The sequence below is a fragment of the Rattus norvegicus genome, chromosome 14 (assembly GCF_036323735.1).
Source record: "Rattus norvegicus strain BN/NHsdMcwi chromosome 14, GRCr8, whole genome shotgun sequence".
NCBI lineage: Eukaryota > Metazoa > Chordata > Mammalia > Rodentia > Muridae > Rattus > Rattus norvegicus.
In genome coordinates this window covers 80,645,748-80,671,851 of record NC_086032.1, presented here as the reverse complement: position 1 = coordinate 80,671,851, position 26,104 = coordinate 80,645,748, and the positions used below count along the sequence as shown (strand labels likewise).

The following is a 26,104-nucleotide window of genomic DNA, read 5'->3' as shown; positions in this document are numbered from 1 at the left end:
TCCTAGGGATTGAACTCAGCCTTAGGCTCAGCAGCAAGTGCCTCTACCCACTGAAGCATCTCCTCAAACCCACACAGAAAGACAAGAAAGGCTGGGTGTGGTGAACCGCTTTAATTCCGGCAGGCAGGAACAATCCACATCTTTTTGAGTTTGAGGCCAGCCTGGTCGACATAGTGAGTTTCTGTCTTAAAAAATAAACTAAAATAAAGGTGACTAGGGACCAATACAAAGAAGAGTTGTCCTCCAGAGAAACTCACTTAGGAGCAGGGCCATCTGGGGCAGCTAATCTACCCTGGGATCTATCATTTGGGAAGTGCCTGGGCTATGTACCCCACCCAGTCAGCGGCAGGCTGCAGTCATTTAGCCCAAGAAAAGGAATGTGGCCAGCAAAAACTCAGTCCTGGTGGATAACCGAGGAAAGGGATCCTGAATCTGGAGAAGGCTAGCCATCCTTTCTAGGGACCCCTGTACCTAGGTCTGGCTCACCCTTTCCTTTCCATGTTCCTGCTCAGAAAAGCCAGCACCCTAGCAAGGCTTAGAGTGCAACAGAAGACTGATGATATCCTGAGGGTAGGCACATATGCGTGGGGAGCTGAGTGGGGACAGAGGAGAGGAGTAGGTGGCCTTTCCAGGGGTTCTGGGGAGGCCCAGAGGCCAGACTCCCTCTGCCTGATTTGCAGGAAGTAGAGAAGAAGCTGTGGCATCAGTCCGTACCCAGCATACGCAGGACTCCAAATCTGACCTTCTACAAGGTGAGAGGGTCTCCCGGTCCAGCAGGTCTCATCGTGGGTCTCCCCACCTGCCTTACCCAAGGAAGGCTCTGAGTGGGGGGTGGAGGATCGAGGACCTCACAGGCAGCTTCACCCTTGAAGCAGAGAGAAATGCCTAGGTGGGGGACATGTTGGAAGGGCTTGATAGCTGACAGCAGGACACTTGCTTCTGAGACACCTACCATCCATCCCTCCCCTCTCCCACAGCCTAACAAGTTACCGGTCAAGCTGAACACAGCCACCATCCTTCGAGAAGGGGCCTTATACCAGCGGCAGGTGGAGAAGGAGCTGCAGAGGTGAGGGGGCAGATGGAGTTATCTAATTCTTTCCCTCCCACCCTCAAGAATGTTACCCTTGAGAGAAAGCCTCGAGTAGGAGCCTGTCATTAGGATGCTCCGCAGAGAGGAGGGAGCAGCGCTGATTATGCTGAGAAATAAGCAAGGCCAGGGCGTGGCATGGCGGTCCAATTTCTGTTTGTTCATTTGCTTTGGTTTGATTTTGTGGAGACAGGGTCTTTTTGTACAACCCAGGCTGTCCTGGAACTCACTCACTGGCCTTGAACTCCGAGATGCCGCCTCCTCTGCCTCTCCAGTGCTGGGATTAAAGGCGTGCACCACCACCACCTGTCTGGTGATCCACATGGTTTTGGTTTTGGTTTTGGTTTTTTTTTTTTTTCTTTTTTTTTTTCATTTTTTTTTTTCAGAGCTGGGGACCAAACCTAGGGCCTTGCACTTGCTAGGCAAGCGCTCTACCACTGAGCTAAATCCCCAACCCCTTGGTGATCCACATGTTAATCTTAGCTCTCCGAAGGCTGAGGCAGGAGGATGGAGAGTTCTAAGCTAGCTTGGACTACAGCAAGAGATTGTCTCAAAATAAACAAGCCAAGTCACCTTAGTTTTCCCTAAGCTGTCAGTAACACATTTCTCCCCACTAGTCAGCACACAGTGAGCACACAACCCGATCCTACTGTTTTGTCTCCTGTTTTCACTCAACACCACCATCTCAAACCAGGACACAATTTCTCTTCACCAGCCAGCAAGTATGCTCCAGCAATGGACAGCAGCTGGGGAGCTTCTACCTAGAGGTGATGCTAAATGTCTTAGGCCAAGGGCTCTGTCCTCCAGACTGCACACATCAAGATGCCAATTGTAATCCTCTAATACATTTGTTGTTTTATTTTTCTGCTCCTCGGACCCCACCCATGAGTATCCTTTCGTGTCCACAAGTTGGACTGTGGTAGAGAGCTCAGGTGGCTGACTGGAAAGATGAGTATATGAGCAACAAAGTGTGGGCAGAATTGGTAAGTAGACAGACAGACAGACAGACAAACAGACAGACAGACAGACAGAGCGAGCAAGAACAGCCAGAGAAGTAGATGAAGGGAGGGCAGGGAGATGACTGGTAGGTGGGTGGGTACACAGGAGAGACTGCAGATGGAAACAGGTAGGTGGTGGATGGGGGTGAATGATATGGCTGAAAGTTCTTTGAAGTATGCCATTCCTGAGAGAAGGACCAGCAGCCTCCTAGTGGTCCTGAACACAAGAGGAAAAATAGCTGCCCCTCTGTCTCTCTTTCCCCAGAGTTGACAAACTTGTGGATGGGGCTGGGGACTTTTCTGAGTTCCTTGAGTGGCAGAAGAAGATGCAGGCAAAGGACCTGGAGGAGCAGCTGGCTGCAGGCGAGTGCCGGCGGCTGCAGGGAAAGCTGAGCCACGAGGAGGCCATCTTGGCCCGGCAGAACCTCGTGCAGGAAAACAAGCAGAAGGCTGACAAGCAGAAGGAAGAGGTGATGCACACTGTGTAGAGTGGCCAGGAGTGGTCACATTGTGACTTCTGAGAGTCATGAGCTGTGGCCATCGGAGAAATCATGCACCTGTGCTATGTCTAGCTCTAGTCTGGCAGCAGCAGTGACCCCGGGTTACCACCCACTAAGACCTTCAGAGACATGGTTTCTTTATCCCTGCCTCAACAGCCAGGGGTCCATAAGACTTTCATGTTAGCTGGGCTGATAGGTGCTTATTCTTGTGTGAAGGGGCCATCCATGTTATCTGGGCTGATGGACTTGGTGTGAAGGGGCCACCCATGGCCAACGGTTTCAGCTTCTTCTCTCCTGGAATGTGTCTCACTGAGAACCAGAGCTCAAAGGCTGGACTTGGAGGTCATCCATTGTCTTAGTTAGGGTTTTATTGCTGTGAACAGACACCATGAGCAATGCAAGTTTTATAAAGGACAACATTTAATTGGGTCTGGCTTACAGGTTCAGAGGTTCAGTCCATTATCATCAAAGTGGGAACATGGCAGCGTCCAGACAGGCATAGTGGAGGAGGAGCTGAGTTCTACATCTTCACCTGAAGGAAGCCAGGAACAGACTGAGCATCCTCAGGCAGCTAGGAGGAGGGTCTCCAAGCCCAACCCACAGTGACACTCTTCCTCCAACAAGGCCACACCTTCTAATAGTGCTACTCCCTGACCTCCATAGGTTTGTTTAAACACTGGAGTCTATGGAGACCATACCTAAACTTAGCATAATAAAAAGTACATTTAGTTCAACTTCCAAAGTCCCCATAGTCTATAGCAGTATCAACAAAGTTAAAAGTCTAAAGTTCAAAGTCTCTTCAAGATCCATCCAATCACTTAACTGTAATCCCCAAATTAAGACCGGCAACCAGCTGGGCAAACTTCACACTCCGCCATCTCCATGTCTGATGTTAAAGGGATCTTCAGATCTTCAACTCCCTTTTCATCTTTGTTGACTGCAACAAACTTCTTTCTCCTGAGCTGGTTCCACTCCCTGCTAGCAACTTTCCTCAGCAGACAGCTGGAGGCTCTGGCATCTTTAACATCTTTGGGTCTCTAAGGCAGCTTCAGTGTTACACCTTGTTTCAGTGTCTTGGATCTACACTTGATCCCCGCAAAGGGCAGGCTTCACTTCTCCAGCTCTGTCCTCTGTAGCAGTTTAACTTCAGGTTGATTCACTCCACTGCCACTGCTGTTCTTGGTGATCATTCCATGGTACTGGCATCTCCAATACACTGGGGTCTTCCATTGCATCTAGACCTCACCAGTAACCTCTCTCCTAGGCTTTTTTCATGGTGCCAAGCCTCAACTCTTTTGTATGACCCCTTCAGTCCTGGGCCATCAATTGCAACTGAGGCTGCAACTTCACCAGTGGCCTTCCATGGCCTCTCACAGTGCCCAACCTCAGCTGTTCTCCATGACCCCTTCTTGCCTTCAAAACCAGTGCCACTTACACACTACCCGGTTCAGTCGCGGCATGAGGTACAACCTTGGCTTTCTCTGGAACACAGCTTCTTTGTGCTCTCAGAAAACTTCCCTGAAGATTTCACCTCAGTGATACCGCTCTCTTTCTTAGCTCCAGCTAACCAGCATCAATTATCTCCTTCTCCTCTTAAATATAAAGCCAGAGACACATGGCAGAAGCTGCTGAGTTCTGCTGCTTGCAGGAGCTGCAACAACATGGCCTCCTTGTTCTATTACATTATCACTAGCCTCATCTTTCCTAACTCCTTCACTGCCTAAGCTTGGCTGTCCTGGATCTTGCTCTGTAGATTGACCTTGAATTTAGAGATCTGTATGCCGTTTCCTGGGATTAAAGGTGTGTACCACCACACCTGGATTTAAGTTTTTCTTCATCTAGAACTTGCTCTGTTCTAGGCTGGCCTTGAACTCAGAGATCTGCTTATCTTTGCCTCCGGGGATTAAAGGTTTGTACTAAGTTGCCTGTAGTTAATTTAGTTGGGTGCCATCTTGCCCCAAGGTCACTACTCCCTTAATTCAATTTATTCTTGAACACAGGATTCAGCTGTATTTCACTTCCCTTTAATAATCGAACCATATACTTTGTATTTTTCCTTTCTCAGCTTCCTTTTTTTTCATTAAAATGCTTTTCATAAGAGTGAAGTTTAGGGGGCTGGGGATTTAGCTCAGTGGTAGAGCACTTACCTAGGAAGCTCAAGGCCCTGGGTTCGGTCCCCAGCTCCGAAAAAAAGAACCAAAAAAAAAAAAAAAAAAAAAGAGTGAATTTTAGAACTACACAACAGAATTTACACCAGGCTGATTTGAGACTTCCTTTTCACCTTAACCTGAGGCACATTCTTTGGACAATGGCAAAAGGCAGCCACATTTTTCTCCAAAATACCACAAAAACAGTCTCTAGGCCACATTCTGAAATTCTTCACCTTATCATCTTGGGCCAGGTCCCAACAGTAAAATTACTCTCAGTAACAAAGACACACCTTTAATCCCAGTCCTCGGGAGGCAGAGACTGGTGGATCTCTGTGAGTTCAAGGCCATCCTGGTCTACATAGCCAGTTGCAGGCCAGCCAGGGATACATAGTGAGAGTCTGTTTATATTAGTCAGGGTTCTCTAAATAGAATCTAGTATATAGAACCTGAATAGAACATAGTTAGGGTTCTCTGGTAGACTATGTATGTATGTATGTATGTATGTATGTATGTATGTATGTATGTATGTATCTATCTATCTATCTATCTATCTATCTATCTATCTATCTATCTACCTACCTACCTACCTACCTACCTACCTGCCTATTTAACTATCTATAAGGGAATTTATTATAATGACTTTCAGGCTGTGCTCCAGCAAGTCCAGTCATGGCTGTCTACCGACAGAAAGTCCAAGAATCCAATAGTTGTTCAGTTCATGAGCCGTGTGTCTCAGCTGGTTTTGAGTATATGCTCTATGCTGGAATCCCAAAGTAGGCTCTAGCACAGGGCATATTTTCTATCCTGTGGCGTTTAGCTTCTTTATAGCGTATTTGGAATGAGTTTCTTATATATTTGTGTTTTGTGTTTAATCTTGTTTTCTTTTTCTTTTTTTTTTTCTTTTTTTGGAGCTGGGGATCGAACCCAGGGCCTTGCGCTTGCTAGGCAAGCGCTCTACCACTGAGCTAAATCCCTAACCCCTAACCTTGTTTTCTAATGTATTAATTAGTATGTACAGACCAAAATAGCACAATTATTTTAGTAGTGCTTGTCCACCATTCCTGGGTTTTTATGCAGAGCATGAGGGTAAAGGTCAGGGAATAACTCTGAGGACTTAGTTATCTTCTACTGCCTTGTGGGATTCTGAAGTCTGAAATCGGATCATCAGGTCTGTCCACAGCACTTCACCCACTGAGTCATCTCTTCCTCTTTTTTTCCGGTTTCTTTTCCTTACCTTCCTATAGGTTACTGAAGTTTTTTTTCAGAATCCCATCTTATTAATAATGTTTTTAGCTATGTTAAATCTCTTGTTTATTTTGTTGTTTATTTGTACATATGTATGGTGTGTGTGTGTGTCTTATATACTTGCTAATATGAGTTTATGTACCTGTGAATGCAGGTGCCTGTGTGTACACATGTATGTAGAGGTCAGAGGTCAACATTGTCACTTTTTTTTTTTTCTTTTTTCTTTTTGTCGGAGCTGGGGACCGAACCCAGAGCCTTGTGTTTGCTAGGCAAGTGCTCTACCACTGAGCTAAATCCCCAACCCCGTCACTTATTTTTTTTAACTTTCACTTCTCTATAATTATTTTAGGCAAAAGGATGTGCCCCAGTAGGCATGTGAAAGTCAGAAGACATGTTTGTGGAGTCACTTCTCCATCTAGCCTTATGTAGTCACAGGGACCAAACTCAGTTGGCTAGGCTTAAGATGCACGTGCCTTTACCCACTCTGCCATTTTATGGGCCTTCCACATTCATTTTTAGGACAAGGTTTCTACCTGAACCCAAGACTCATCAATTTGGCTAGGCCGTTTTGTAACCATGAGCCTTTCTATGACCACTCACATGGCTGGCTACCACTTCTCAGTTTCTACATCCAACTTCCTCTTTGTCTCAGTGGCTAATCTTCCCATACCTGACTCCTTTCTCAGAGGCTGCTGTTCAGAAGTCTCACCTTACTGCAGGCCATAGGCTTTGCGCTTGCTAGACAAGCGCTCTACCACTGAGCTAAATCCCCAACCCCGGCCATAGGCTTTTTATTTTAACCAATCAGAAGGTACCCTAGGCAGGCAAGAAAGGACAGAGTCACATCTTCACACCACTCCAGTACTGGTCAGTGAATAAACTTCAGTCCCAGACCAACTTGACAGAAAATTAGCGTGAACAGAACTCAATAGTACTATTACTGAGGCAGAAGACATGGACTTCATAGACCGCATCAAGACCCCGCATTCTTCTCAAGTGCCCACCATGTACAGAACACACAGCAAGACAACGTCACAGACAAAACCAACAACTCAGCAAGGGATATGCTGTCAAGAAACCTAGTAGTCCCAGCACTCGGGGGCCGAGCAGATCACTTCTCATTGGGGTTACTACGTAGCCCTGCATGGCCTGGAACTTTCTATTTAGGTCAAGCTGGCCTCAAACTCACATAGAGCCACTTACCTCTACCTCCCATTTGCTGGGATTAGAGACCAGTATCACCACACCTAGCTTTTTAAGTTATTGTTCAAGGGGCTGGGGATTTAGCTCAGTGGTAGAGCGCTTACCTAGGAAGCGCAAGGCCCTGGGTTTGGTCCCCAGCTCCGAAAAAAAGAACCAAAAAAAAAAAAAGTTATTGTTCAAAATATTTATTTGTGTATTAGCCAGTTTTCTATTACTGTAACAAAATACCTAGATAATCAACTTCAAAAGAAAAAAAAATTGACTTAAATGTTTTCAGTTTGCAGTACACTGACTCCATTCTTTTGGGTCTGTAGCTCTACATGGGGTAAAAGCTCATGGTGTAGCAAAACTATAGGAAGCAAAAGATAAAGAGGGGGGCTGGAGAGATGGCTCAGCGGTTAAGAGCACCGACTACTCTTCCAGAGGTCGTGAGTTCAATTCCCAGCAACCACATGGTGGCTCACAACCATCTGTAAAGAGATCCGATGCCCTCTTCTGGTGTGTCTGAAGACAGTTACAGTGTACTTATATATAATAAATGAATAAGTCTTTAAAAAAAAAAAAAAGATAGGGCTGGAGAGATGGCTCAGGGGTTAAGAGCACCCAACTGCTCTTCCAGAGGTCCTGAGTTCAATTCCCAGCAACCACATGGTGGCTCACAACCATCTGTAAAGAGATCCGATGCCCTCTTCTGGTGTGTCTGAAGACAGTTACAGTGTACTTATATATAATAAATGAATAAGTCTTTAAAAAAAAAAAAAAGATAGGGCTGGAGAGATGGCTCAGGGGTTAAGAGCACCCAACTGCTCTTCCAGAGGTCCTGAGTTCAATTCCCAGCAACCACATGGTGGCTCACAACCATCTGTAAAGAGATCCGATGCCCTCTTCTGGTGTGTCTGAAGACAGCTACAGTGTACTTATATATAATAAATGAATAAGTCTTTAAAAAAAAAAAGATAAAGAGGACCCCTTTCCCCTCCTAACCTACCTTTTCCCATTAGGCCAGCTCCTAACACTGCCATGGGCTGGGGACCAAGCCTTGACTTATGGGCCAGTTAGTGGACATTTTTATTTATTTATTTATTATAAGTACACTGTAACTGTCTTCAGACACACCAGAAGAGGGCATCAGATCTCTTTACAGATGGTTGTGAGCCACCATGTGGTTGCTGGGATTTGAACTCAGGACCTCTGGCAGAGCAGTCAGTGCTCTTAACCACTGAGCCATCTCTCCAGCCCCCAGTTAGTGGACATTTAAGATTGATTTTGGAGTTTTGGCTTCAAGGCTAAAGTTCACCACAGTGAGGAAGCCAACTCCATCACAGGAGTGTGAGTGGAAGGAAGCAGAAAGCTTGGGCCATACCGATTGGCTGCCATGTTAGGGCCTGCCTACAGTGACCAGCTTCTGCTAGCTAGGCCACAGTCTAGACTCTAAAACTTCCCAAAAGAGTGTCTCCAAATACTCAGACACGAGTGTGTGGGGGACATTTCTGTAAACAACCCTACTGAAATTTGTTTTTCCATGATAACATTTCTATTTGGCTTTTCATGTATTTTATATTTGCTACGTTCTTTTTGTTTGTTTTGCTTTGTTTTTCATTTTTGTTTTCTTTTGTTTTTTTTTTGTTTGTTTGTTTTGTTTTCTTTTGTTGAGGCTATTTTATCTCAAGCCCTAACAGCTGTCACCTTACTGTTGAAGTCTAGTCACCATCTCCTTGTTTATTTTAAGACCGCCCTGGGTTTCTGTGATAAGTGGATTTTACTGAAACCTGAGCATTTGGGGGCATGATATAACGAGACTGCGGGTCATCTTTAAACTTTCCACTTTGGCTGGCTCCCGCAAACCAGTGTGGCAGGGTTGGAAGGGTGCCTCTGTGTTTCAATAGGTAGGTGCCAAAATCCAGGTTTCCTAGGTGACCTCTACTATCCGTGGCGGGGGTGGGGGGGGGTGAGGAGGGTGGTGTCATTCCTGCTAAGGCCAGGGTTCTAGTTATATTTCCATACATATCTCTTTAACTGTGGGCAAAGAGCAGTTCAGAAGAAGCTAATGGTGGGAAAAGCAGTGTTAGGAAGGAAGTAGCACCCAGGTCCCACCCACCTGGGCTTTCCCATGGATGTAATGGAGGGAGGTTAGGTTTTGATGGCTACTGAAGTCACCTCTTCCCTCAACAGTTCAACAGTCACCTCTACCTTCACAGTAGCTAGCTTTACTGTCCCATCTCCTACATTTGACAAGTAACTCCAGAAAGGTCTGTCATCTGGGTGTTGAATCAAGAGTGGCTTTCTGGGTACTGAGTCAGGAGTGTCTGCTACATCTGTGTCTTCCTGGCCACACACCGGAAGCTCTCACAGGCTTCCTCTCCAGGCTTAGAAACAACCTAACAAGGTCTCTCCTGACACCCAAAGGTTTTATGAGTAAGTGGCTACAGGTAGAACCCAAGGATGAGAGTGACAGCCAGCCAACCCTAAGGGGCATGTGAGGGGCAAACCCTGAACTTCCACAACGTAACTGTCTTCACAGTCAGGTCACAGGAGGCTGTCATCCCAGACCCAGAACTGTCCTGCAGCCTAACTATGTATACCCAGGGGGCTTGCTGTTGGTTCTGAGCATGTCCAGGACACACATTTATTCCTGTGGCTAAAATGTTTGCCTAATGAAAGCCACACTAGATGGATATTTGAAAATAAAATTGAATTTGATTTTTCTTGTGCACTGTGCACCGTACTGATGGTCTTTTTTTGTTTTGCTTTGTTTTGTTTTTTATAGTTCTAGCATGTGGCAATCAACTACAGCTTTTTGTTCAGGGCAAGGTCCCCTTACTCCCATCTGGCCACAGCACCCTTTGACTTATCTCTGATGCATTTGCACTGCTCCAGAGCCTTCAGAAGCCTCCTCTATACTGAGAGATAAGATTCTTGGGCCTACCTTGGGTTTCTGTGCTTAAGACCCAGTTAATAACTAGATGTGGCAATGCATATCTCAACTTTACCTCACAGGAGGCTGAGGCAGGAAGGCTAGGACTTGAAGGTCAGATTGTACTACACAGGGGAACATTATCTTTAAAAATGACCTGATTATTCTCCAATAAGTCCCTGTGCCTCACCATGGGGACCAAGTACCAGCTCTGGTTTCATTCATGGTGACCAAAATCAGGAACTCTTATCAACAAGTGTGGAAAAGATGTGTTTAAAATCATGGCTATAACAATGATCTTCTGGGGTTGGGGATTTAGCTCAGCGGTAGAGCACTTGCCTAGCAAGCGCAAGGCCCTGGGTTCAGTCCCCAGCTCCGAAAAAAAGAAAAAACAAAAAACAAAAAACAAAAAACAAAAAAACCAAAAAACAATGATCTTCTTGTTTGTCTTTCGAGACAGTTTCTCTGCATAACCCTGGCCATCCTAGAATTTGCTCTGTAAACTAGACTGGCCTCAAACTCAGAGATCTGCCTGCCTCTGCCTCCCAAGTGCTGGGATTAAAGGCGTGTGCCAGGGGTTGGGGATTTAGCTCAGGGGCAGAGCACAAGGCTCTGGGTTTGGTCCCCAGCTCCAAAAAAAAGAACCAAATAAATAAATAAATAAATAAATAAATAAATAAATAAAGGTGTGTGCCACCACACCCAACAACAGTAATTTTTTTTTCTCGGAGCTGGGGACCGAACCTAGGGCCTTGCGGTTGCTAGGCAAGCGCTCTACCGCTGAGCTAAATCCCCAGCCCCGGGAAGAACGCCCCTTATTTGGATACTATCCTGTTGTGCTGAGGGGATCTGGGGTGGAACTCAAGAGCTGGACCAAGGATGTGTTCATTGCCTCTTGCCCTTCACCAACGCCAGGCAGAACCCACGTCTGAGGCTTCCATCAGAGGAGACAGCCAGGTATCTACCCCTAGACTCAGCCAGCAACATGATTTGCCACTCACTTTCCAGGCAATAACAAAACAAACGTCTTTCTGTGGATCTGTCACATGTGTCTCACCAATCCCCTTGCCCACCCCAGCCCCAGCGCCTCATCTTCCCCACCAGTCCCTCTGCTCGGCTGACTCTCAGTTCCCGTCACTGATGGTGACTCCCGTTCTTGAGCCCTTGCCCAAGCTGCTCATTGTGGTCAGTGCAGCTGAGGAAGTGGCCTGGCAAAGGAAACGAAACAAACAACAAAAAACATTTTAAAGAAAAGATTTAACTGAAGCTGTGGGAGAACTTACCTCAGGTCCCATGAAAAATCTCTGTATCTGTTTTAGGGGCCCAGGCCAGGAAAGACCTGACTTAGAGTTGCAACAGACCGTTTAGACATTAGACCTGTTGTTTTGGACTCCAACGTGATTGTGATTGCAGGCAAGATGAAGTTGATCTCAGGGTTAAAACAATGACCAGAGGCTTCTTGGTTGCTATGCCAATGGTCTACACATTGTAAAAGCTGGTGGTTGGTCCTGGAGAGGTGGTTCAGTGGTTAAGAACACTGGCTGCTTTTCCAGAGGACCCATGTTAGATTCCCAGCACCACCTGGTGAGATCACTATATATAATATAAATATAATAATATAAGTGACTATATATTCTATTAGCAACTTTCTCTGTGTGTGCTTTGGCTTTTGTTATTGTTGCCATTGCTAGTTTTTGTTTGTTTGTTTGAGACAAGGTTGTATATTTCTGGCTGTCCCGGAACTCACTCTGTAGACTAGGCTGGCTTCAAACTCACAGAGATCCACCTGCCTCTGCCTCCCCAAGTGCTGGGACTAAAGGCATGCACCAGCCCTGCTAGACAGTCAGTCTCTAATACCTTATATTTCCATATAAGCATTTCTCCAACTTAATCGTGACCTTCCAAAAGTGGGGCAGAGGGTTTAAATCAGTGAGAGGGCATGAAGAAACCCTGAATTTCAATCTTCGGGATGAACAATAACTATCCAGCCAGGCAGTTGTGGGACACACATGTAATTCAGCACTCCTGTGTAAAACTAGGAAGATCAGGACCTCAAGGTCATCCCTTGGATAACCAAGGGAATGTAGGCTACTTGAGGGTGCCTCAAAACATAACAACCTCGTACCACCACTTCCTTTGGTTCTGGAGATCAAACCCAGGCACTTTGACATCTTAAGCACATATGCTTCTTACTGGACCCTCCCCACTAGGCTCTCCTCATTATGAGCACATTACTTTATCAGGTTCTAGAGCTGCTACAACAAAATAGTGGAGACTCAACCCCAGGACAACCCTGGGAAGAAGGAAGAAGGACACGAGGTGGAACTTCCCCCAGTAGGCCCAACTTCAAAAGGAACTAGGTTCTCCAGGGGCTGATGGCTCTGGGATGAACTCAGGGCAGGGCTGGCTGGTTGCCCTTCTAAATTCTGGTGTAGGCTAGGACTGGATTAAAGGGGAGACCCAGCCCAGTCCGGTTCTCACTGTTTCGGTTCCTCTGTCTGAGCAGTCGGCCGAGCTAATGCTACAGTGTGCTGAGAGGCGCCTGCAGGAGGAGAAGGCCATGAAAGAGCTGGTGGAGCAGGTCATGGAGGCACAGAAGAATGTCAAGATAGTCCAGATGAAGCTTGTGAAGGGCCGGCAGCAGATAGGTACTTCAGGGAGTCAGATGCCACAAGGCCTTCCCCATTCCCTACGTCCTCCTTGATTACAAACATGCTACTTTATTCAGTGAGCAGTGTTGCCCCTGGAGGGTAGGCTAGGACTGGGTAGGGGACAAGGGCTGAAGAAGACACTCCTGGGAGGTATATTCCCTGTCCAATGTCCACTAGACCATTCATTGTCCTCATCAGCACCCCACTTTGTTCCCAAGTTCAGGAGGTGATAGAGGAGAGCCGGGAGTTGCTACAGAATAGCACAAAGGCAGCCAAAGAGGAGCAGAAGCGACGCTGTGAGCTCATTGCTCAGCTGCGTGCACTGGAGACACAGCCCACACGCAAGGAGAAGCTGGTGGACCTTACCGAGGTGAGACTGTGGCCCTTGGAGATCTCAACATCAGGGTACCTCCTTGTGTGGTACAGCATGTACAGAATTCCCATCAAGGCCAAAGGTTGGTCTTCTTCTACCCATAATCCCCTAGTCACTTGGGTACCCAGTATGGTAGTTGGATTTAGCTATGGGTGAATTCAGCTTATGGGATGTGCTACAGCAAGACAGGCGGTGAGTTTCTTCTCTGACCTTTCCACTAACCTTGATATGGTACCAAGCACAGACCAATGAAACAATTCAACCCTAATCTAAACTAGTGATCCAGTGAGTTTATTTAGACTGCATATAGGAGCATGGGGAAGGGTTAATTATGGAGGCACAGATGTCTCAAAGGTGAGCTTACCAAAATATTCACCCCAGTTGGAGGAACAACTCAGAAAAGCTGCACCCCAGGGGCTCCCTGTACAATCTGCAGGCAGTTCAGCCTGCTGTTGTATGAGAGCTTTTTCCTGAGGAAATGCAACACTCATCTACTTACCATGAAAGGGAACCCTGGACAGACCAAGGTAATGAAATCCAACCCAGTGAACCAATATTTGTTGGGGTTCCTACCAGTGGTACAGCAGGGGGTTACTTACAGGCACCAGGAGGGCTCATATGCATTATTGTCACTGAAAACCTACCCCAACACAGATAACAGCTCATGAAAGCTGCATCCCAAGAGCTCTCTGCACAATCTGCAGGCAACCTGACAGGTTGACAGGTCTGAGAATTTCCTCTGACAGCCCTATTGGTCAGTATCTCCTCCTCAGCAGCTGTGCACTCATTTTATAAAGCAGGGGAGAATCTTGATTCTCACGAGCCTCCCCTCACATACCTCCTGGACTGGTTGCTTGCCTTTAGAGGAAATTACCATACAGCACTTGCCCAAGAATTTTCTCTTTCCAGCAAGCATCTTTGCTATATAACCATAGCCCAGCCCACCCCCAGGCCTTGTGAATCCTATAACTTCCTAAGCTTCTAAGCCTTGTAAGTTTCCTTTGCTTCCTGAGTCCTAGGAGCCTCCCTCTTACCTGCAGGATGGAATGTTTTTATTGAGGAAAGAGCTACCTATCAGAGATGGATCTCTGAAGGGGAGAGAGCTAAACTGCATGGAGGTAGACATTTGGGGAGCTGCATGTAGAAGGGTAAGGTCCCTGAACTCTCCAGATGAGAGCAAGGTGCACCCAAGTGTATAAAAGTCCAGAGCCAGAAAAAGCCAAGGGCTAAGAAGAGAGGTGGAGGAGGCGGCAGCCTGCATGAGAAAGCAGAGAAGAGCTAGGTTCACAGGAACATGAGGGCAGGTCTGGGAGACTCTTCAAATTGACTGCTGGGTCTCACCTAGACACAAAGGGCAAGGTGTATCCAGTTGAGAAGTCCAGTTCTACTGAAGGGCTCTAGGCTGGAGCTGCTGATGTGGGCTTCACAGGCAGACTGAAGCAGAGGAAAAGTCTTCTTGGACATTAAGGGCAAGTGGCTTGTGCAGCTGCCAGCTCTGAGGTCTCTCCTATCATTTGGAAGATCCCAGGATATGGTCTGGAAGGTGAGATGTCTGTTGTGGAACTTCGAGAACGGCTGGCCCTGCTCAAAGAGTCCCAGAAACGAGAGCAAGAGGAGAAGCGGGATCAAATCATCCAGAGCAAACGAGCCAAAAGCCAAATGCTACAGAACACAGTGGAGCAAATCTCACTGTGCCGTGCAGCCATGGGCAGGACCGCAGCCTTGAGGTGGGTACCATGGTCCCAGGGAAGGCACCTCCATGTGTGGGAGGAGTGAAGGAGCAACAAGCCTGCTATACACCTTTCTCTGTGGGTACCCTTGCTACAACCACCAGTCCCTGCCAGACAATCCTCTACAGTAACCGTAACCATTTTCATTTTATGGAAGAATCATCAGTTCTGTGGCAATGGCTTTCATGTCCATGACACACAACATCATCAATGTTGCAAGCACAACCTTTATGCTGTATGTGCTTTACCTAGTTAGCTAGCTGTTTCTGTCTTCAAAGTCATTTAGAAATGCTTACCATAGAAATGGTTACCACAGAAATGGTTGCCATAGAAACAGTTACCATAGAGATGGCTGCCTGTACTGTATACTTCAGCAGTGTATTTTCTACACTAAGTATAGAAACTGTAGTGTGTATTTTCTTTTCTTTTAATTTCTTTCTATTTTATGTGCATTGGTGTTCTGCCTGCATGTGTGTCTGTGTGAAGGTGTTGGATTGATCCCCTTGAACAAGAGTTACAGACAGTGGTGAGCCTCCATGTGGGTGCTGGGAATTGAACCTGGGTTCTCTGGAAGAACAGCTAGTGCTCTTGACCACTGAGTCATCTTTTAGGCCCCTGTGGTATTTTCTAAAAGAAAAAAAAAGTAGGTTGTCCTACACAAACCATAACATCATGACATAACTATCTAAAATAAGCAAAATTCTCAATATCATTCAAACACCTGCCTGAACTCACACTTCTCCCATTATCCCAAGACTGCTAGGACTTTTTTTTTTTTCTTTTCTTTTTTTCGGAGCTGGGGACCGAACCCAGGGCCTTGTGCTTGCTAGGCAAGCGCTCTACCACTGAGCTAAATCCCCAACCCCACTGCTAGGACTTTTAAAACATTCTTTGCTATTTTTTCTTTTCAAACTAGTGTCTATATCACATTTAATTGTGTGTATATATGCTCAGACCTTTTATTTGTTTGAGAACATCTGTATCTAGGCCAGTGTCCAATAGAAACCAGGTTGGTATTGTGGTCACAACGGTTCCTGGGGAGGTGGTAACCGGGCCTATTACAACAGTACCCACGGTTCCAGAGGAAGTACCTTCATGTGACTGGGGAGGGGTGGTCAGAGGAAGGGCCCTAATTCATGGCCAGCGGAAGAGAATGCCTCACTCTTAGTCCTCTGAGCACCTGCTGCCCTGGCTGGACTTCAGAGGAAGCAATGCCACTGCTCAGAAAGGACTCGCTGGCCACACCCAACTCTAGAGTGACACATGTCTCAGGAAACGCACCAGTTTCCAGATGCTGGCCTCACCCTGGCAGACCCCAAATGCACTAGTTGGTGTTGGAGTGCCTGTCAAGATTCAAAGTTCTTGGATTCCATCCCCACTCGAACAGCCAGCCTCTACCACAGGAATTTAATGAGAATTGTTGATGAGGAACAGGGTCAGGACAGTTGAGCAAGAGCTGAAAAGCAAGGAAATCGTGTGTTCATGCCCCCACCCCCACCCCCATGCCCCCCATGCTGTGATGTATACAGTGATGAACGCTCCAGGCAGGAAGACCTGCCATTGGACAGGTAAAGTGACCCATACTAAGGAGGGGGTGTGTAGAAATGTACAGTACCAGCAGCTGTCGCCTGGGGTTGGGGGACATGAGAGAGCCAGAGGGAGTGGTGTGAGGCAAAAAGAATGTTCACACCAATTGTATACACAATTAGAATGCAATTAAAATTTTTTAAAAAAAAGTTGAAAGATTAAAAGGGTAAGTGTACTGGCCGGATCAAAATAAATAAATAAATAAATAAAACCAACCTTCCTGGGCGTTACTCAGTCTTCTTCTAAGCTAGTGCTGTTGTGGTGTTGTGGTCCAGGTGGGAGGAAAAGAAGGCCCAGGCGACAAGCCTGGCGACACCCTCCCAGGATGAGCGTGTGCTGGAGCTGAAGCGCAAAATGGAGGAGAGGGCAGCTGAACGCCGCAGGCAGACAGCAGCACCGCAGCAGGTCGTGTCACCGCCTAGGACCCAACGCCCACAACTGCGGGTGAGCTGAGAGGGAAGCAACCTTTCGGGTCTGAGAAGTTGGGGGCTGTTGCGTGGGAAAGCTGATGCCTAAGCGCCTGGGTGCAAGACGCAGTGCCTCCTCCATCGACTGACTGCCCGCCCACTCACTAACCGCTCGCTCGCAGGCGCAGGAGATGTTACAGCACTGGGTGGAGATGGATCAGAGTCGCGAGCGCAGGCTGAGGGAAAGGCAAGAAGCAAATCGCCCCTGCCACCCTACCCATCATCACCTAGAAGCCTCCTGAGCCAGCCGGCAGCCCCACGCCTACACTGCGTGCGGCTGCCGACGTCAGCCCCCACCCCTACTCCTCCGACAGTGGCTCCCTTCCTGCACCCCTGCCACAAAGCCTGCCCCTATATGTTTGCTCCAGAAAAAAAGGTGTGGTGGCATTTAGAAATTCTAAACAAATGTACTCTTCCTCTGGACTGCAACTGGCTGCCACGTTTTTATATGCTGAACTTGGCTCTTTCCTATGCCTTGCATGTCTTTCCTTAAGACAGGAAGCGCCTCTCTCCACCCAGAGCCAGAGGATATGTCTGGGACCCTCACACAAGTGTGAGATGGCCAATGCCGTCAGCTTCTTAAGCATAGGCTCTGGACTGGCTCTTCTCATGTCTCACGTGGATCATCAGAGATCACTTCACGCAGCAACTATACCCCACTTGTCTCCTGTTCTGCTAATGAGGCCACCTGTCCTTAAAGAAGTGACTCTGGCTTAAGCTAACTGCAGGTACTTCTCAGGGTCCTCTCACCATTGTCATCAAGAGGCCGAATTCAACAAAATAGGAGACCTTGGGGACAACGGCTCAACAGGGCAGATCAGATGAGTTCTAAGTTCCTGGCCTTGGTGCTGTTCTGTGCTGGGGGAAGCTGGACTTTAATAACAGGTGTGTGGAATGAATGCCTGCTGGTGAAACGTAGCCGGACGAATAAAGCTGCATTGTGATGTTTGGTTTTTAGGAAGAAGATGGTGATAAGTCTTGGGGAGGGAATAAGGCAGGGGGAAACTACTAGATGGGTAGATATTCAGGAGAGAGATGACACCCCCCCCCATCCTCCTTAGGCCTGCAGAGGTCCCTCAGGAGATAAGGCTGTTCCCCGGGGGTACTTGAGGCCAAGAAAGTTTCTTAGCATTGACAGAAACAAATTAAAGTCTCAGAGTTCTATTCAAGTATTGTAGAACTAACAGAATTCCAAGGCTCTTGTAGAACCCTGGCAGGGGAGTGGGAGGTGTTTAGGGGCTGCTCAGGAACAAAGGAATCCTTGTCTCCCTGTTGAATTAGAATTGGAGGCAGATTCAGTTTTATTTAAATAAGAATCACATTTTTTAAAACAGATTTTGTGTGATTCAAACTCATTTAAAATGGAGGAATGATGCTAGTGGTTTGAGGAAAGACAAAGGCAGGATTTAGGATGTGTTGAACATGAGTGCTGTCACCAGGCTAACTGGGAAGATGACCATTGTCACTGTTCTAGGTTGAACCAGCTCTTGTTGGTCCAGCCCCTGCAGAGAAGCAAGTGTGCATGGCATCCTAAAGCAAATACTGGCCATGGGGATTACCTCTCACTTTAAGGCCAGCCTCTGGCCAGCCCAGCAAAGGGGGTGGTCCTAGCCTCAGTGCAGTTTGGCAGTCAGCAAGGTCTCCCTTTGCCTTGTTTTTCTGGACTGAGCTGCTGCTCAGAGACAGCGCAAGAGCACCTAGGGTGTTTGCTCCACAGCTACTAATGTTGTGGCAAGTGGCTGCTGTGTGTGATAGAACCGTGGCCAGATGTTAACATATCAATATCCACTGCCTTGCAGCTTCATACCCTGGTCTTGCTGGGCCTGGCAATGCACTCATATAATCTGAGCACTTGGGAAGAAGAGGCGGGAAACAGAAGCAAGAGCTGAGACCAGCATGGACAATGTAGCATGTTTCAAGATAGTCCAACTACGTAGCAAAACCTGCATTAAAAGAGGTAGAGTGCTGGGCAGTGGTAGCACACACCTTTAAGCTTAGCACTTGGGAGGCAGAGACAGGCAGATCTCTATGAGTTCGAGGCCAGCATGGTCTACAAAGCAAGTTCCAGGATAGCTGGGGATACCCAAAGATACCCTGTCTCGAAAAACAAAACAAACAAACAAACAAAAAAGAGGTAGAGGATTGGCAGTGGACCTCTGTGAGTTCCAGGCTAGTCTGGTCTACAGACTGAGTACCAGACTGCCAGCACAACATAGAGAAAACCCACAAAAACCAAAACAAGAGAGAGGGCAAGCAGGATGGCTCAGTTTTTTTGTTGTTATACAAACCTGACAACCTGAGCTCTCTGGAACCCACGTTCAAGTGGAAGGAGAGAACCAACTGCACAAAGTTATCCAGTGATGTCTACAGATGCTCCATGGCACGTGACCTCTCCTGCCATGCCCCTCCCCCATTGAGAAGAAAATTACAACACAGAGGCAGTTTACCCCTCAGCATCTGAACCATCCCTGGCACCATAACTTTCTTTGGCCAATAGCATACAAGTGTCAGTGTGCCAGTTTAGATTCAGTCGTCAGGCGGCCTTGAGGCCCTGCTTGCTCTCTTGGAAGCCTGTCTGGCCTCAGGTGAACATGATCAGGGTGCCCTGCTGAGATGATACCATGTGAAGGAGTGCTAGCTGTCCCTGAGAGTCCATCCTAGACCATGCTACAACCAATAGATTGGGACAGACAGAGCAAGCATTTTGCTCTTCTTGTAGACTGATTAAAGACATGCTGTTAAAGTATGGAGATCTGAGATATTTGTTCAGAAGTAAATGTGAAGTAATATACCTTCTAGTCAGGGCATTCCTATTTGTCTTAGGGTTTTATTGCTAGAAAAGACACCATGACCACAGCAACTTTTATAAAGGAAAGCATTTAATTGAGGCTGTCTTACAGTTTCAGAGGTTCAGTCCATTATTGTCGTGGGAGGAAACATGGCAGTGTGCAGACAGGCATGGTGCTGGAGACGGAGCTGGGACTTCTACATCTTGATTTGCAGGCAGCAGGAGACTGTGTGCAACACTGAGCATAGCTTGTGCATATAAAACCTCAAAGTCCACCCCCACGGTGACAGACCTCCTCCAATAAGACTGCACTTCCTAATAGTGCCACTCCCTATGGTTCAAGCACTTAAACAGGGGGGCTGTACCTATTCAAACACCACAATATTAAAGACCCACTGCCTTCTCCTTATATGCATTTTTTGACATGGTGGCTGGTCAGCCCGAGATCTAAGGCCCACAGGGTGCTGTGAATGCTTTTTCTGGACCTTTCTTGGTGGTTCACATGTGTGAACCTATGGAAGCACTGATAATGCCAGTTTTTCTCCACAAGCTAATGTTTAAAACAAGGAGACACTATTTGTGAGGGAGCAAGTTCACTGTCAAGTGATGTTCAGAGAAAACTTGTTTCTGAGCATGAAATTATTTGTAGTTGACTTTCACTAATACATCTTCAGCATATTAAATTTACCCAAAGCCAGGTGTAGCATATGCTGTGATCTCAGCATGTGTGTGGGTAAATCTTAATCTGGCCTGGGCTACACAGTTTCATGACAGCCTAAACTATAAAGATAGAGACACTGTCTCAAAACCAAACAAGAAGCTAACAGACGGCTCAGGAGGTCAATCCTTGTTCAACCCTGAGTTCAATCCTTGGGACCTGATAAATTATTTCTCCAGTGCTGAAATGAGCCAATTCAAGCCAGATTATATATGCATGCTCTAGGGGAAGCTGCTCTAGGGGGTGGGGGTTCACTGGGCCTAAGAACTGATACCAGAGAAGTCACCATGGGAAGGGAGGGAGAGGGAAGAGGGAAGAGAGAAGAGAGAAACTGAGAAAGAGCAAGCATCGAGAGAAAACAGAAGAAACCAAAATGTCTAGATTATATAGGGAAGAGCCTCTGGGGGAAGGGCAGCCCAGCCCCGAGGCTGGAGAGTTCAGGGTTGGGCAGGGTATGACAGGTGGGGACTGAGGGATGCCGGGAGAACCTGGAGGGCAGGTCTGCTTTGCTAAGTTAAATATGCACCTCAGTCCCTTGTCCCATGGTCTGAAACCAAACATCCCAGACTTTTTTGTTGATAGAAAATAAATAAGGGGAGACAATCATCTGTGACTACTCCTACTGACATTGGGGTGTTGCCATGGGGTGGGGGTGGGGGACAAAAGCTGGGATGTTGGCCAAGTCTGGGAAGAGCTGGTTGTTTCATAGCTGTCCAGGCTGTGAGACCATCTGGGGATAGGAGTGTGCGTGCCCAGTTGAAGCAGGCTGTTGTAAGGCTGGGCCAGAGAACACCTGAGAGTAATTGCTTTGGATATGTCCTCCTGGATGCAGGTTCTGAGGAAATATGTGGACTTGGCAAGATGCTAGAACATGTATGTATGTATGTATGTATGTATGTATGTATGTTAAGGGCAGAAGGTAAAGTTAAGGAGTTTGGGGAGGATGTTCATTTGAAACTTTTAGGCCCATAGTCTTAGTATTTGGAGGAGGGGTGGGGAGGTCTTGGGACCAGGGAAAAGATCTCACCTGGAAGAGAGAAACAGGCTGTTGATTGACAATACTTATCTGGAGTCCATTTGACCTATAGGAAGTGGATTTGAGTGGATTCCCTGAAGCTTACAAGAATCTTTTTAAATTTATAAAAAGATCCTTTATAACTTGCATTTACCAACATCAAAACACCATCCTAGACCCTCAATTTTCATTCCTCCCATATATCTTATCACTTTCCTATCATCATCCACGTTTGTTTTTTCTCACATCCTTTAACCTTCAGAACTTGCATTTACCAACCCCAGAACACCTTCCTGGACCACAAACACTTCTTAGAAGCTTCCATATCCTCAGACCGTACAGGACCCACACAGTTTAAGGAAAGAGCTGACTCAGACCAGCCCGCCTCTGACTGCTACATGTGCTCTGTGGTACATGTATGTGCACTCAGTAAGTAAACAAGCCAGGTGATGTGACACATGTCTTTAATCCCAGCACTTGGGAGGCAAAGGCAGACAGAAGTTTGAGGCCAGCATGGTCTACAAATTGAGTTCCAGACTACATGAGATCCAGCCTCAAAAAAAGTAAACTAAAAAATGTGTAAAATCTCAAATATTCCAAGAATTCAGGAAGTTGAGACAAGAGACCTCGGGTTAGAAACCAATCTGTTCTATGTAACAAACCCTATCTCAAAAAACCAAAAGATGACAAATATAAAACCTACAGTGGGTGTGGTGGCACTGCCTTTAATAGTACTTGGGAGGCAAAGGCAGGCCCATGTCTGAGCTGGAGGCCAGCCTGGTCTACAGAGCAAATTCCAGGACAGCTGGGGGTAGACAGAGAAACACTATTGGAAAGAATATAAAAAAAATCCCTTTCCATTCAAACAAACAAACAAAATATGCCCAATTATACTACCACTTCCTAGCCCATTCTAACACAGATCTTCCCCCTTTTGTTTTTTTTTTTTTTTTAAATTTTTTTTTTCTGGAGCTGGGGACCGAACCCAGGGCCTTGCGCTTGCTAGGCCAGCGCTCTAACCACTGAGCTAAATCCCCGACCCGATCTTCCCCCTTTTTCCTCATCTTAAAAAATTAAATCTATGAGGTCCTTTGCTTCTGTTTTTCATACTAAGTCAAAGCAGTCCCTTGAACTTTTTTCCTCACCTATTAGAGGGGTTCTCTGTGAAAACAGGTGTGGTTTGTGCCACCTAATCAAGGTCAAAAGGGAACCCCTGCTATTTTGGGTTTTCCTTTAAGGTGTGCCTCAGACTAGCCAGGTAGGTGTCTAGGATTTGAGAAAGCAGCGTCTGGGAGAGATGTGTTCAGAGGGGCAAGAGAGCTGACTGTTACACTGTTAGATAAACGAGAGCTGGAAAGATGTGAACTGGCTGCTCACAACTGCAATTCCAGCTCCAGGGAATCCAATATCCTCACACACACATACACCGGAAAAACACAAATTCACAAAATGAGGAAAGATACCTTTAAAGGGATGGAGCAAGGGTAAGGATCTTTATAAGTCGTGTGAATGGGGTTGCAAGCAGTTCACATCAGATCTAAGAAACAGAAACTTACTAATTACAGATAGAAACTTTAACTTGCAAGGACTTAACATAGGACAAATAAAACTTTTTTGATTTTTTGTTTTTGTTTTTTTGTTTTGTTTTGTTTGAGGCAGAGTTTCTGTATAGCCTTGGCTGTCTTTGAACTAGCCTATAGACTAGGCTTGGCTCACACTTAAAGAGATCTGCCTGCCTCTCCCTCCTGAGTGCTTGGATTAAAGGTGTGGGCCACCACTGTCTGCTAGAAAGTTAGAACTGTTTTACTGCAAACAGAACCTTTAACCTATAAGGTATAGTATTCTTGTTTTGGTGTATTCCTGTTCTGGTGTCACTTAAGTATTCAAAACTTTTTTTTTAATAAAAAAAATCTACATTTTTCTTACAAATGTAAGTTCTCTTTATTCCAATTTATAACATTTAGAAAACATGCTCAAAACATCAAAACACATTTTACACTGGAGTCAGATGTGTTATTTATCATACACTTTTTTCATACACTTTATCATTCATATATATATATATATATTCATATAATTCCACAAGACCTCAGAGGTTGTAATATTGCAAATACTAACAGTCCGGTTTTAATCTGCTTTGCCATGCTAATCAAATCTCCCAGGATGTATACCCCCATAGAAGCAATTCAACCACATTTAGGACAATCTTCAGATAGTCTGAGGGTCCCCATCCCTTTCTTTCTAGTTACTATTTATCTATGGATAGATCATTTTCCAGTTGCTAAACCCATGCCTCAACCTAGCCCAGGGGCAGGTGCTCAAGAAAAACAGCGTTCTAGCAGCATTCTGTTTTGCTGCCCTGCAGCAGGACCTAGCATGCACATATATTACCTGTTAGCCCTCACATTCTTTCACAGAAGTAAAAAGGATATTGAGATTTGCCTAAAATCATTATACTGGTTTTCAGATTGAGGTAAGGGAGATTCATCTACAACACGAGATGCCCTCAGACCCAATTCCAGGCCAAGGTCTTGCCTGAGGCCTGCCCTTCTTAGCCATTCTTCAGTGGTGTTTGAGTTCTCATTTGAGCCGTGCCTTCCTCACCCCTCGCCTCTGCTCCTGACACACTGGGCGGCTAACCAGCAGTCTCCTGGACTTGCACAGCTCTACTCTCCCCCGGCTTTAGCACACAAAATGTCTAGCTGGACGTTCTCTTCCGTCTAGTGTTCAAGCTTCCTCCAGGTAGGCCTCCCAAACCTATAGGTGAGCCCCTGGCCTCCGGATGATGGTACCCGTGAGAAGGAGAGCCGGGAACCGACATGCCCACTCAGAGTCTGGCATTTACGGTGCAAATCCGGGTCTGGTTGCCTGTGGATCAGCAGAAAATTGGGACCTTATGCGAGTCTCCCGTAGGCCTCATTAACGACAAAGGAGACTGAGAAGGGTATGGAATGACTGATAGGGATTGTGGCTTAGTGCTAGGTGCAGCCGGAGGGCTATAGTAAAACAGGTCAGAAGTCAAACGAAAAGTAAAACAACCAGTAGGCAAGCTCACGAGGATGCCCCAGCAACGACTCCGCCAAGTTCTCGTGGGAGGAGCGCGACCGGCGGTACTCTCGCGGGAAGTGGAAGCTCCCGCAAGCAAGCGGGGGCGTGGCCGGAAGAAGGTGCATTTCAAAGTGGTAATAGATGGTTTTCTCACCCAATAAAATTGCAACTTCTCCTTCCTAAACCGGTAGAGCACGAGAGTAAAGGCGGGAGAGGGCGGGCCGGTGCCGGACGAGCGGAAGTGGGTCTTCGTGAGACGGTGGAGTCTTGCTTGAGCGGGTCTCCTCAGCGGCTGCTGGATTAGGTGCGTCCTTGCTCGAGCGCGGTGGCCAAGGCGTTTGGCTGATAACACCAACTCCAAGTAAGGGTAAGCTTCGCAGGATGGAGGCGGCGGGTGCGGGCTGTGCGGGCGTGGAGCGCGGGCGGCCTCTTGGCCTGCCTTGGGGTTGGTGCCCGCCCGCCTGTCGCGGAGCCGCGCCTCTTGGGGTTGGGCCCTCTGCCTACTGTCCGGGAGAGCGCGCGATTGTCGGAACATGGAGCGCCGCACTCATCGGAAGTAGGGAAATCTCTGTGTGGGGCTCCGCTCACCAACCCACAGCCTGGCCGGAGAACCTTTTTTGCAAAGTAGGAAGGGAAACTGAGGCTCAACGAGGGGAGGGGGGGCGCCCAAGGTCACCCATTTGGCTGGGCGGGCGGATCGGCGAAAACCTGAGCTAGGTTTTTGTTCCTTGCTGACGACGCAGCCTTTGTGTGTTGGCGTCGCGCCCCGCCTTCTTGAGGCCTGCGAGTTTGCTGGGGCACCCAGGCCGCGTGGCGGGCCTTATCTAAGCTGCGAGAGAGCCGAGGACGCTTGCGGGCCTTGGAACTGAATGGGGTTTGGGCTTCCAGAAGCCGCTTTCGGCCCCCTATGGTTAGTAAGGCGTGCGTTTGAGACTTAGAGCCCAGCCCTTAAGCCCTCTCGGGGTCTTCCCTCAGGGCACATATATACTCAGGAATAGGAAACCACATGATCCTTAACCTTTAACACTGTTTCCTGTGGACGCCATTGTCCACATTTTGATTCGAGGGGGGAGGAGTTCAGATCTGGGCTGGGCGTTTCTGCCCCCTTTTTTTAAAAAACTCGTTTTTACCCATGGGCGTTTTAAGCTTCATTTCTTCGGTCTGGCCCTCCGTTTAGGTTGCCCAAGTGATTGGGGAGACTGAGGTCTACAAAAGCTAGGTAGTCTGAGGTCTTTCAGCCTGCAGATTGACTCTTGTTCCTGACAATAGTGAGAGGGAACTTCTCCAACCCAGACCCTACACACACCTGGTGCTTTTTCTTTTTAATGGATGGAGAAAACACTTGGGATCCGGTGTACGTGTGAGTTCGATATGAAATGAGTGCAAAGTCGTCTTGCTTAACCTTTGTATTTATACTTGAGCCCGCAGCTATAATTTTCTAAAAAGCCTCATTTTTAAACAGTGCTAATCACTTTTTGGGTGGGGGCTTTTCCAGACAGGGTTTCTATGTGTAGCCCTGGTTGTCATGGAACTCACTCTGTAGACCTGGCTGGCCTCAAACTCAGAAATCCCCCTGCCTCTGGTTCCCAAGTGCTGGGATTAAAGACACGGTTGACTACATTTTTTACAG

The 26,104-nt window shown here is 47.0% G+C and overlaps 2 protein-coding genes and 1 long non-coding RNA gene across 18 annotated transcripts in view; 2 read left to right on the top strand and 1 right to left on the bottom strand.

The window, feature by feature from the left end:
• Nucleotides 1-26,104, top strand: part of Cfap99 (cilia and flagella associated protein 99) — a 66,890-nt gene that overhangs the window by 20,902 nt on the left and 19,884 nt on the right. For 9 of the 15 annotated variants that reach the window (XM_063273835.1, XM_063273839.1, XM_017599504.3 and 6 more), the window contains 8 exons: nucleotides 681-752; nucleotides 978-1,066; nucleotides 2,351-2,555; nucleotides 12,604-12,745; nucleotides 12,967-13,118; nucleotides 14,643-14,848; nucleotides 16,714-16,882; nucleotides 17,028-24,841. In XM_063273835.1, the coding sequence (XP_063129905.1) occupies nucleotides 681-752; nucleotides 978-1,066; nucleotides 2,351-2,555; nucleotides 12,604-12,745; nucleotides 12,967-13,118; nucleotides 14,643-14,848; nucleotides 16,714-16,882; nucleotides 17,028-17,147 (1,155 nt within the window). In that variant the 3' untranslated portion in view covers nucleotides 17,148-24,841. Of the gene's footprint in view, nucleotides 1-680; nucleotides 753-977; nucleotides 1,067-1,802; nucleotides 2,100-2,350; nucleotides 2,556-12,603; nucleotides 12,746-12,966; nucleotides 13,154-14,642; nucleotides 14,849-16,713; nucleotides 16,883-17,027; nucleotides 24,842-26,104 lie in introns of those variants that run through there. The other 6 variants (XM_063273837.1, XM_063273836.1, XM_008770377.4 and 3 more) reach the window with 6 other exon arrangements.
• On the bottom strand, nucleotides 97-16,794 carry LOC103693090 (uncharacterized). Of its 2 annotated transcripts, XR_005493371.2 has the most exons (3): nucleotides 16,655-16,794; nucleotides 14,463-14,702; nucleotides 97-865 (listed from the first exon to the last, which is right to left on the bottom strand). It is a non-coding gene; the product is annotated as an uncharacterized LOC103693090 (long non-coding RNA). The 2 variants fall into 2 exon arrangements; XR_595877.4 differs by lacking the exon at nucleotides 97-865 and having other exon boundaries at nucleotides 13,392-14,702.
• Nucleotides 24,714-26,104, top strand: part of Rnf4 (ring finger protein 4) — a 21,275-nt gene continuing 19,884 nt past the window's right edge. Inside the window, exon 1 of the mRNA NM_019182.2 lies at nucleotides 24,714-24,835. The gene's annotated coding sequence lies outside the window, so the exon portion shown is untranslated. The remainder of the gene's footprint in view (nucleotides 24,836-26,104) is intronic.